This window comes from Megascapheus bottae, chromosome 30 (genome assembly GCF_031878675.1).
Source record: "Megascapheus bottae isolate mThoBot1 chromosome 30, mThoBot2.hap1, whole genome shotgun sequence".
NCBI classification, from domain to species: domain Eukaryota; kingdom Metazoa; phylum Chordata; class Mammalia; order Rodentia; family Geomyidae; genus Megascapheus; species Megascapheus bottae.
Window position 1 is genome coordinate 2,617,965 of NC_143538.1, and position 11,673 is coordinate 2,629,637.

The 11,673-nt window shown below is 54.0% G+C and overlaps 1 protein-coding gene across 1 annotated transcript in view; it reads left to right on the forward strand.

Moving 5' to 3' along the window:
• Positions 1 to 6,944: 6,944 nt before the first annotated feature.
• Insyn1 (inhibitory synaptic factor 1) overlaps positions 6,945 to 11,673 on the forward strand; it is an 11,511-nt gene continuing 6,782 nt past the window's right edge. The window contains 2 exon segments of the mRNA XM_090321384.1: positions 6,945 to 7,673; positions 7,992 to 8,708. Coding sequence (XP_090177510.1) covers positions 8,556 to 8,708 — 153 coding nt within the window. The 5' untranslated portion in view covers positions 6,945 to 7,673; positions 7,992 to 8,555.

Below are 11,673 nucleotides of genomic sequence, written 5' to 3' on the forward strand. Positions count from 1 at the left end.
ATCTTCCATTAATCACCAAAAAGCCGGAAGTAGAGCTGTGGCTCAAGTGGTAGAACACTTGAGTGATACAACTAAAAAAGCACCCAGGCCCTGAGTACAAGCCCCACAACCAAAAATTAAAAAATAAATACATTTTTAAAAAATGAGTTTCATGGACTTTCCTACTTAGCCTGGATTCAAACCCCAATCTTCAGATCTCAGACTCTGGAGTGACTCTTACAGGCATGAACCACCAGTGTGCCACTGGGAATTCTCTCTTTAAAGTCTCAAAACCTAGCCGAGACAAAGCCAGAACAGTTTTGTGAGCAGGTCGATGATAGAAGCCACTGAGATGAGCATAAATTGGCTGGAATGCTCAGAAAAAATAGTTTAACAATACAACCAAAGCCTTTGCAAAGGACATTCTTGGAAATTTTATTTTGAAGAAATAATTAGATAAACACGCCAAGATGCTGTGTAGGTGTTATAAGAGCAATAATTGGGAACAGCCTAAATGCATAGCCAAAAAATTAAAAATAGAGATTGTATAAAGACATCATGTTGATTAATATGCAGCCATTAAAACAGAAAACATAGATTTATATATTGACACAGGAATGTACTGACGTTATAGTGTTAATGAACAAAAGGAGAATTCCTATCAGCATGTTTGCAGTAATCCTCTTTCTAAAAATATTAATGTGCTCATCAAACAAGGTTAAAAATATTTGGTCTTAACAGCTGGAATTTCCTTATTAGATTGGAAACTCCGGTGGAAAAAAATTCTTTGGCCAATTATTTAAATAAAGCCAGGTGCCAGCGGTTTATACCTCTAATCCTAGCTACTCTGGAAGCTGAGCGTGATCTGAGGATTGTAGTTCAAAGCTAGCTGATCAGGAAAAATCTGCGTGGTTGTATTGCTAATTAACCAGTAAAAACTGGAATTGGAGGTATAACTCAGATGACAGAGGGCTAGCCTTGAGTGAAATAAAACAGCTCAAGGACAGTGCCCGGGTCCTGAGTTCAAGTTCCAGTAATGACACAAATAAAACCTCAAACTTCAGCCTGTGCAGCTCATTCACTGAGTAGCGGTGGCATAATGTAGCGATGGCATAATATAGTGATGAATGTGTTTTACATTCAGTTGGCTCACACGTTACGAATTTATAATTTGCAGAGGGATAAAGCTTTTTTTTTTTCCTTCAAGGCGTCAAAGAAGCTGTTTCTTACAAACCCGTAATTCATTGTGACAAATCCATCTGTACATGCCCATATCACCAGTTGAAAAATCTCCCAAGCACCAAGAATCCAGATTCAGAATTAAATTGTGTGTTTGAGCAGAACCTTGCAGTTCTGGTCATTCGGGATCCATGCCTCCCCCTTCTTTCCCCAGAGGGAACAAGTGACCCGTTCATGTCACACAGCTCTCTGTAGAATAACACAGGACTCTACTGCTCCAGGTTGGTGTTCTACCACCTGAACCACAGCTGGACTTCCGGCTTTTTGCTGGTGAATTAAAGATAAGAGTGTCATGGACTTTTCCTGTTTCCTTTGAACCTGAATCCTCAGCTCTCAGTCTCGTGAGTAACAAGGATTATTACAGGACTGAACCCGCAGCATCTGGTGCTTGAGTATCTATTAAAGACATGTTTAACCCTGCTCAGGGAAGCTCCTCTCAAATCAACCACTTCCCCTTGGGGTACGGGGAGGTGACTGGATATTCAGACCACAGCAAAGATCTCAGTATTGAAATTGAGATTCCCAGGAGACAAGGGGGACGCGAATCTAGAACCTGAAGACGTAGCGAGACAAATGCAAGGGGAACCATAGAAGTGGAAGACGGCATCCCCAGAAAAGGGAAAAGCAGGGAGGAGGAAAGAAAACAGAACAGAACTGGACCGTGAGGAACCTCAAGCTTCAGTGGTGGGCAGGGAGAAAAGCCAAACCCAACGTGCTTGGGAACTCTCAGGGGAAGGCAAGAGACAAGCATGGCTGGCAAAGAGAATGTCTTCATCAATGGGACTGCAGTGGGAAGACACTTGGATCCAGATTCAAACATGGCCTGGGGACATTGAGAGGTGGGGTGGGGGGGGTACATAATGGCTTTAGCTTTTTCAGGAGAGCAGTGGGGGTGTCGTCTGGATGACAAAAAGCAGAAGATGAAGGAGCTATGGGGAAAGACAGAAGGTAACGAATTTCTGGTGACCAAATCCAGCCAGAAAGGCAAAAATGAGACATTTTATGTATGTGCCAGTCCTAGGGCTTGAACTCAGGGCCCAGGCACTGTCCCTGAGCTTTGTTGTTCAAGTCGGAAATGGATCTGTGGCTCATGTAGTAGAGCACTAGCCTTGAATGAAAAAATTAACAGAAAGCACCCAGGCCCTGAGCACACAAAAACAAACAAACAAACGGGCCCATTCCTGATGGCTGAAAGAAAGCACAGGGGGGGTCACAATTTCAGTGGGCAGCCCTTATTTCCTCTGACACTTTGCTATACCCCAAATCTTAACATTTGCCAGGCACCAGTGGCTCTTGCCTGTAATCTTAGCTATCCAGGAGGCTGAGATCTGAGGATTGCAATCGGAAGCCAGCCTGGGCAGGAATATCTGTCAGCTTCTTATCTCCAATTAACCAGCAAAAAGCAGAAGTGGAGGAATGGTCCAAGTGGTAGAACATCAGCCTTGAGCAAAAAAGACTTAGGGACAGCACTCAGGGCTTGAGTTAAAGCCCCAGGACTGAAACAGTAAGAAAGACAGAAAGACAGGAAGGAAGGAAGGAAGGAAGGAAGGAAGGAAGGAAGGAAGGAAGGAAGGAAGGAAGGAAGATTCTTTGGGGAGGAGGTCACAATGTTCCAGAGGAAATGTGCTCACTACCTAACATATGTAACTGTAACCCCTCTGTATATCACCCTGACAAATTTAAATTAAAAATAAATTAAATTATGAATAATAATAATAATAATAAACAAAAGAAAGGGCCTTCCATCTTCAGAGAGATGAAGCTGACTACCAGGAAGAGAAACACCAGACTAGTGGCTAGCTAGATTTGGGAGAAAAGATATCCAGGGGCCCATAAATTTGTAGTATTCCCAGAGAGGTAACCAATCCCTAAGATGGGGAAGACATACCTGGGTGGAGGAGGGGAGAAGATAATGGTGAAGATGGAGGCATGTGGAGGTGGAGGTACAGTGAGGTGTCCTGGTAGAAATGTTCAGTGGGCAGAGGACAATGTGATATGAAGCTTCAGGGTGAGCTCAGGTAGAGACAGCGCGTTGGCAGTCAAGCATTGTTAGGGGTGCCTGAGACACAGTCAGCTCCCTTCAGGAGTCTGTGTGAAGATCCAGGTGGAGCCAGGCACTGGTAGCTCAGGCCTGTCATCGTAGCTACTCAGGAGGCGGAGTGCTGAGAATCATGGTACGAAGTCAGTCTGGGCAGAAAAGTCTGTGAGATTCTTATTTTCAATTAACCAGTAAAAATGCTAGAGGTAGCCAGGCATAGTGGCTTATATCTGTAATCCTAGCTACTCAGGAGGCTGAGAACTGAGGATAAAGGTTCAAAGTCAGCCTGGGCACAAAAGGACCTGAGACTCTTATCTCCAATTAATCTCTAGAAAACAGGAAGTAGGGTGGTAGCCCCATGAACCCCCCCCACACACACACAAATCACCTGGCGAGGTGGCTCATGCCTGTAATCCTAGCTACTCAGGAGGCTGAGATCTGAGGATTAAAAGTTCAAAGCCAGCCTGGGCACAGAAGGACCTGAGACTCTTATTTCCATTTAACCTCTGGAAAATGGGAAGTGGGGCTTGACTCAAAGGTAGGGTGGTAGCCTTGAACTGAAGAGTTCAGGGACAGTGCTCAGACTGAGTTCAAGCCCCCCCCCCCAAAATGCTAGAAGTGGAGATGTGGCTTAAGTGGTAGAGTGCCAGCCTTGTACAAAATGTCTAAGGGACGATTCTGTCCAGGGCCTGAGTTCAGTGATAAAACATCATTCAGAACGGGAAACTCAGCAAAATTGGGGACCACAGAGGCATCTCCGTGAGCAGGAAGGGAACAAATACCTCCACTGGTCTTCCTACAATGAGCAGCAAAGATGGCTCATCATAGCAAAAAGCTTTGTACTTCTTCCTCCTAGGATTCAAACATTGAACCCAGGGAACAGTCTGGTTGGTTCTGCATCCAGACATTCATCCCAGGGAAAAGTCTGATTGGTTCTGCCTTGGGTTCTGGTCCCACCCCTTGGACCAATCACTGTTGCTGGAAGATGGAGGCCTATGATTGGTGCCATCTGGGTCTTAAACCTACCTAGTGGCAAAAACATAAGGCTGGTTGTAAGTAATGGGTGCTTCAGCTGGCAACCTACCAGGCTTAGCCCAGAGAAATCAAGGTGCCAAGAAAGGGGTGATAGGAATTAGGCCTGAGAGGTCAGAGTCACTAGCTTCCACTGTCCACTCTGGTACCTGTGAGAGAAGGTGCAGACACACACAGCCTTCATGGGGAGGGGCTAAATTCACAGCCTCAAGAGGACATAATAAGAACTGACAGCAGCTGTCATCCAGGGAGCACCAGCCAGGAACCAAGCCCTGGGCCAAGTACTTTCGTGTGTATTATCTAATTTCATGCTCACTCTGGAAAGCAGGTACCCCTGACATCCTTCTTTCTCTTTCTCTGAGTCCCAGAGACAGTAGAAAAGGAGATTTTTTTTTTTTGCAAGAGAGCCAATTCAGAAAACCATAAAAATGTTTATGGGCCGCTCTTCCCTGTTCAGAGAGGTTAAGTGACTCGCTCAAGGTCACACAGCTAGCACATTAAATGCACATCCTGGGAAAGTATTTGGTGAAGAGCCAGAGTGTTTCTGCTTCTGTCTGTGTATAGGCTGCAGAAGTAGGAAAGACAGCCCAGAGGTAGTGTGGGGAGGGAGGGGCTCCTGTAGGATGAAACATCTAGGCTGGTGACCAGAGAGGCTCAGGGCCTCTCCGACCAAGTAAACCTGAGCATCCCTGTTATTTCCTGCAGCCTTTGAGAGCCCTTGGGGAACTGACCATCAAATTCTTGCTGGGTACCCAGTAGCTCACGCCTGTCATCCCAGCTACTCAGGAGGCTGAGATCTGAGGATCATGGTTCAAAGCCAGCCTGGGTGAGAAAGTCTTTGAGATTCTTATATCCAGTGAGTCAGAAAAAGGCTAGAAGTGGAGATGTGGCTCACGGGGTAGGGCGCTAGCCTTGAGCACAAAAGCTCAGGGACCGCTCCCAGACCTTGAGTTCAAGCCCCAGTGCTGGTGCAAGCATTAATTGATTAGTAATAAAAATTGAATTAAATAAAAACAGGAACACATACACACAAAGACAGAAAACACTGCTCTTAAAACCATCTTCCTCCTCTAGCTTGGATCTCTGGATTTACTGGCCTTCAAGCTCTCTCCAGACCGGCATTATTGCAGCAGACCCCGCCTGTCTTCCATTCCCACAGACTGAACAACCATCCACCCAGCTTCACAAGCTGTAAAGGCAGAGCTTTGGGCATGGCCCCTAGACCCTCCAAGTTCAGAGCCTTCCAAGGGCTTTCTCTCTTGCACAGGCCCCACCCCCATCCCTCCCTCTCCAATCCCCCACCTCCCTGATCTGGTCTGCAGGTCCACCTGAGCCCCTCCTCCACCACCACACACCCAGCCCATCCTCCACAGCGTGGGGAGGGGGTTCACCAAAGAAAGCAGTGGGAGGGGCTTCCTCCAACCCCATGCCCTCTGACCCAGCCTCCAATCCAAGCTCCTCACCGGCCTTCAAGTTTCCTTTAACACATTTGATCCTTACTCAGAACTTTCTTCCTACCAGGAACACAGACTCCTTCCCCACCAGGACAGTAACCTCGGTGACTCCTATCTCCTATTTCTTCTTTGCAATTGTGTGCCGTGTGTGTGTGTGTGTGTGTGTGTGTGTGTGTGTGTGTGTGTGTGTGTGTGTGCCTGTGCCTGTGCCTGTCCTGGGGCTTGAACTCAGGGCCTGGGTGCTGCCCCTGAGTTTTTGTGCTTATGGCTGGCACTCTACCATTGGATCCACTTCTCCATTTCCAGCTTTTTTGCTCATTAGTTGGAGAGAAACCTCTCCAGAGACTTTCCTGCCCGGGCTGGCCGGGAACCTCAGATCTCAGATTTCTCAGATCTCATCCTCCTGATTAAAGATTGTCTTTCTGGAGAATCTGCTAGGCCCTGGTCTTCCAGGAGGAAGACCACTCCATGCGCCCTGTGTCCCTCCCTGAGCCCCTGGGGTCCAGCACACGGAGGCGTGTGTGTGTGTGTGTGTGTGTGTGTGTACTAAGAACAGGGGTGTCAGTGTTGCCTCCTCCAGCTCAGAGCCTGGCACACGGCAGGGGGCCCAAGGAAAGTTGGCTGTTTTCCGCTTTCTTCCATATTCTGACTTAATGATCAGGTCTCGGGGGCGTAGTTAGATTGAGGGGGCTCTGAGTGCCGGGAAACTGGGGGAGCCGGGGACCTGCAGTGGGGGAAGGGAGCCAAGGACATCTGGAGCGAAGTCTCCAGGCCCTGGGTGTCCCCGGCCGGCGGGCGCTCGCTCTGCACCCCGGCACTCCGTCCGGACCCCCCCCTGCCCCGGGGGTGGCGAGACCCCGGCCCGGCCCGGCCCCCGGCGCGAGGAGGCGCGTGTCGCTTTAAAAGCTCGCTCCCGGCGCGCCGGGCCGCCCTTCCCTGCCGGCGCCGGGGGCGCGGCGCCCAGCGAGCCCCGGGCCTGGAGGAGCCTGCGCCCGCCCGGGCGGCCGGAGCGGCGGGGGGCGGCGCTCGGGGACCAGCCGGGGCCCGCGGAGCCGGCGGGCGACGAGGCCCAGCCCGGACCCGGCAGCGATCGGGCGCGGGGGACCGCGGAGGCCGGGGCCTGAGAGCGCGCGGCGGGCGGCGGAGGCGGCTCCCATCCCGATGCTCCCATCCCGGTGCTCCCATCCCGGTGCGCCCATCCCGCTGAGCCCATCCCCGTGCGCCCATCACGGTGCGCCGGTCCTGGCTCGCCCATCTCGGTGCGCCCATCTCAGTGCGCCCCGGCCCCGTGCGCCCCGGCCCGTTCCGGCCCCGCGCGCCTCCCCGGCTCCTCCTCGCCGACCCTAGCCGGGCCGGGAGCTCCGATCCCCGCCGCCGCCGCCGCCGCCACCCCCCGGGGCCTCCGCGATCGCGGCCCGAGCGGTGTCGAGGTCTCCGCGGCCAGTGGCGGGGCCGCGCCGCGCGCCTCTCCGCGGCTGCCCCGGGCGCCGGAGCGCGGACGTCCCGGTCCCGCGGAGCGGTGCCGGGCCGGGCCAACCCGGGCAGAGCCCGGCCTCCCCGCCGGTCCCGATCGGCGCCCAGCCCGGGGGTCCCGGCGCTCCCGTCGCCCTGAGACTTTGGCTCCCGCGCCGGGACCGAGTGGCCGGCACCGCCTCGGCCGCCCTGCGCCCGGGTCACCTGTGGCCCCTCATTCCCGACCCCACCTCGACCGGAGCCTTGGCAGGGGTCGCGGGAGACCCCTGCCGCCCTCCACCTCCGGGGCGCCCAGGCCCCGCCCCCTCCCACCCCCCCAGATGTCGCCGGTCGCCGCCCCGAGGTCCGCTCCGAGGCCCGGGGTCGAGGGGTCTAGAGAGAGCAGCCCACCGTAGGCTGGGGGCTCCCCGGTCTCGGCTTGGGGCTGGGCTCCGGGGCGCTGCTTGGAAGAGAGGCCGGTGAGTCGGGGAGCTGGATTTCCGAGGGAATGGGGGGGGGGGCTTGGGAGAGAGGGTGGTGGGAACCAGGGTGTGTGGGGGGGGGTCTCCGGGACGCCGCGGGGCCAGAGAGGCCCAGGCGTGACTCCAGGGTGGGGGTGAGGGAAGGTGGGGCCGCCCCCCCAGGGGAGCTGGGGGCCTCTGCCTCTTAAGTAGGGGCTCCCCCACTTTAGAAAGCCATCCTCTGCCTCACTCCACCCCCCCCTCCCCAGCGGGAGGAAGGAGGGGGGGCGAGCAGCTGGCTGGAGAGGGCTGAGGCCAGGCTGGCTCTCTCCGCAGGGGTCTGCCATCCCGCCATCCAGCTCCTTCTCCCACCTCTGGAAGACACTGTCCCCCCCAGCACCCCGCCCTCTGCAGCTGGCTTCTTGTCCCCTGCAGTCCGGGACCTCTGCCTTTCCAGCTAGCCAGGAGTTGTTAGGGGACTGTCTACCGCTGCCATCTCTGCCCCCCCTGCCCCAAGGGCGTCCATCGGTCCCAGCGGTCACCCCCTGCCTCCAGCACAGGCCCAGGCACAGATCAGAGAGCCTGTGCACCCACCCGGCAGCTTCCAGCGCTGGAGGCCACTCCTGGGACCCGAGGCCTCCCTCCCTGCCCACCCCTCACCCCCACCCCCTGTCAGACACTGCTGGGTCTTGCTCTGAGGGCTCCATTCTTCACCCGGTAGCAGGGCCAGCAGAGTGGCAGAGGGGCCAAAGGGCTGGGTGAGAGTTGCCCAGGGCCAAGGGTGGGCTGGGGGGGCCGTTAAGATGAGCTCTGCCCGGCCCGGAGGGGCTCCGTGGAGGCAGACGCAGCGTGTGCCCGGCTGGGGAGAATATGGGAAGGCCTGCGGCCACGTGGTGAAGGATGAACAGTCGGGGTACCCCGGACCTCGGGCAGCTTGGTGAAAATCCAAACGGTGGGGAACGAGAGCGCATCCGACAGCGCATGAAGATGGTGATTGGGCAGCTGGAAGACATTCTACGGGAACTCAAGGAGGTGGCCAAGGAGCTCAGGGAGGTAAGCCCCGGGGTGACACACACCCCAGACTCTTCTGTACATGTGTGTTTGGGGATACAGGGCTGTGGGCGCATGTATCACGAGGCTGGAGACTTTGAGTGTAAGGGGGGGGGGGTCATGGGGTTTGCACTCTGGGCCTGGGCGCTGTCCCTGAGCTCTTCAGCTCCAGGCTACCACCCTACCGCCTGGAGCCACAGCTCCACTTCCCATCTTCTAGCGGAGATAAGAGTCTCATGTTCTTTTGTGCCAGGACGGGCTTTGAACCACGATCCTCAGATCTCAGCCTCCTGAGTAGGTGGGATTCCAGGCGTGAGCCACCATGCCGGGCTTCCGGGATTCTTCTTTGCACTTCATTCTCTTTCCTCAAACCTGGTTTACTTAAAAAAAAAAAAAAAGCTCAAGTTTCAGGGGCCCAGATTGGGTGGCAAGTTCAGGGGCCCAGCTCCAAACCTAGCACTCAGGGCTGTCTGGCCAGCCTGACTGATCCCAGGTCACTGCTCAGAGGCCCAGCTCAAAGCATCTGCCCCAGAGATCACACATTCTGAACCCCTGATCTGGGAAAACGTACTCAGTTGTGCTGTTGAAGTTGAGGTTGAAGTGAAGCCCAGCTGCTCAGGAGGCTGAAATCTGAGGATCGCAGTGGCAAGCCAGTCCAGGCAGGAAAAAAAAAAAAAAAACATCAGTGAGACATTCATCACCAATGAACCAGCATAAAGCCAGAACTAGAGCTGTGACTCTAGTGGTAGAGTCTCAGCCTAGGTGGTGGTGGTGGGGGGTGGTGAGAGCTAAGCGACAGTGCTCAGGCTCTGAGTTCAAATCCAAGTACTGGCACACAAAAGAAAGGAAGAAGGAAGGAAGGAAGGAGTGAGAAAGAAAAGAAGGAAGGAGAGAGGGAAGGAGGGAAAAAAAGAAGTGAAGCTCCCGCTATAGGTATCACGATTTCTTGTGTGCCTTGGCAAAGACAGGAGTCTTCTAAAAAGGGCTGAGATTCCCTTTCACAGAGCCTGAATGCTTCTGACAAGGTTGAGAAGCCACTGGGAATTTATGGAATACATGTGTGTCCCCACCCCCACCCCAAGTGGAGCCTGGCTCAATTACTGTTCCCTACATGGCTGGGATGATAAGGTATCCTGTCCCCTGGGCTGTGTTCAAGCCCCAAATGCATGGCCAGTGTTCTGAGCCACTGGCCTGAATTTGCCTGCTGAGCGCTATTACACACCAGCCAGGTGGGCTTTAGGCAAATTTTTAACTCCTTGTAACCAGGGCCTCTGTAGAGATGGCAGAGAGAAAGTGTTTGAGCTGGAGGTATGGGCTACAGCCTTCCCTAGGCAGCTGTGCCAAAGTCCAGGGGCAACAGTGGGTACCAACCACAGGGTGGTAGTGTGGCATCGTTGCCTGGCTTAGGAACCAAGGAGCAGGGGTTGTTTGGAGAGAGTTATATTCAGGGAGAAGAGGGTGGTGAAGAAATGCTAGGGTAACGCCAGGCACCAGTGTTCATGTCTGAAATCCCAGCTCCTCAGGAGACTGAGATCTGAGGATCGCCATTTGAAGCCAGCCAGCGCAGGCGAGGCTGTGAGACTCTTTATCTCCAAGAAACTAACAACAACAACAAAAACCTGGAAGGAGAGCTTCCGGCTCAAGTGGTAGAGTGCTAGCCTTGAGCACAAAAGCCCAGGCCCTGAGTTCAAGCCCCAGGAATGCCCCCCCCCAGAAAAGACAGGCAGGATGTGGTAGAGCTTCTGACTGTGGCTCGAACTGCACACTTTCTGGGCAGTGTAATTCAGAAGCCAAAGGCCCAGTGCCTCCTCAAAACCTCTCCAGTCTCACAGACTCACTGAAATCCCATCCCCAGCTGCCGCCATCTTGTTTGGATGTTTCATACTGGTATTGGGGCCATAAAACATTCCAGAGGTTCCATCCTGAATCGCTGAGGAACCAAGGCTTAGCAGGCCTGTGTAGTCACCCACACCTCATCCTCTAGGGCCCTGAGGCTCTCCTGGATAATCCTCATACTGTGGAAGAAACGGAGGTCTAGAGTGGGCTAGGGTTTGTCCACGGCCACACAGCCTACCTACCAGTGGCAGAAGGAAACCTAGAACTCAAGTTCTTGAAGCTAACTCTGGGTTACAGCAGGTGGCATTCCTGGGCAGTCTCTGTGCTTTGTTTGGTGTGTGTGTGTGTGTGTGTGTGTGTGTGTGTGTGTGTGTGTGTGTGTCTGTCTGTCTGTCTGTCTGTCTGTCTGTCGGTCTGTCTATATTAGGGCTTGGACTCAGATCCTGGGTGCTAGTGCTTTCTGCTCAAGGTTAGTGCTCTACCACTTGAGCCATGCCTCCACTTCCGGCCTGCTGAGTTTTTCTGGTGACGGTAGCTGGTTATTAGAAGAACCTTGCGGATTTTTCCTATCTCAGCTGGCAGTAGCTGGGATGACAGGTGTGAGCCACCAGTTCCTACCTGGCCAGTCTCTCTGCATTTCTGAAAGCGTGTTGAAGAAGTGATTCTGTAGGTTGGTGCCATGATGCCAGCATTCATTGGCAGGGCTGGTCCCTTTCACACTCACTGTGTTCCCTCCCCCTGTTTTATGCTTCCCCTCAGCAAAGCTGAACCAGGACAGAGAACACTGAGCCCCTCCCACCCCACCCCCTGTAAGCCGGGTGTCTCCACCCAAGCCTGGCAGGTTGCTATAGTAACCAGAGTCTACCCTGTATGCCACGGCCTGCCCTGCTGCCATTGGCACCCAGCTAATGGGGTGGGGGGGGGAGGAAGAGGGGGCAGGCAACTCTCAGAGTTCCCTCAGTCTCCAGGCAGGAGGTATACAGAAAGAGGGGTGATGGTCAGAAGGGCTGGGGAGAAATGGGGAAAGCCCAGGGGGAAGTAGAGACACCCTAACTGACTTCCTGTGGGATGTGGCTGCAGAATGGAAGCATACTGGGGCCTGGTTTTAGACCCTGTGATCCTGGCTTGAAGT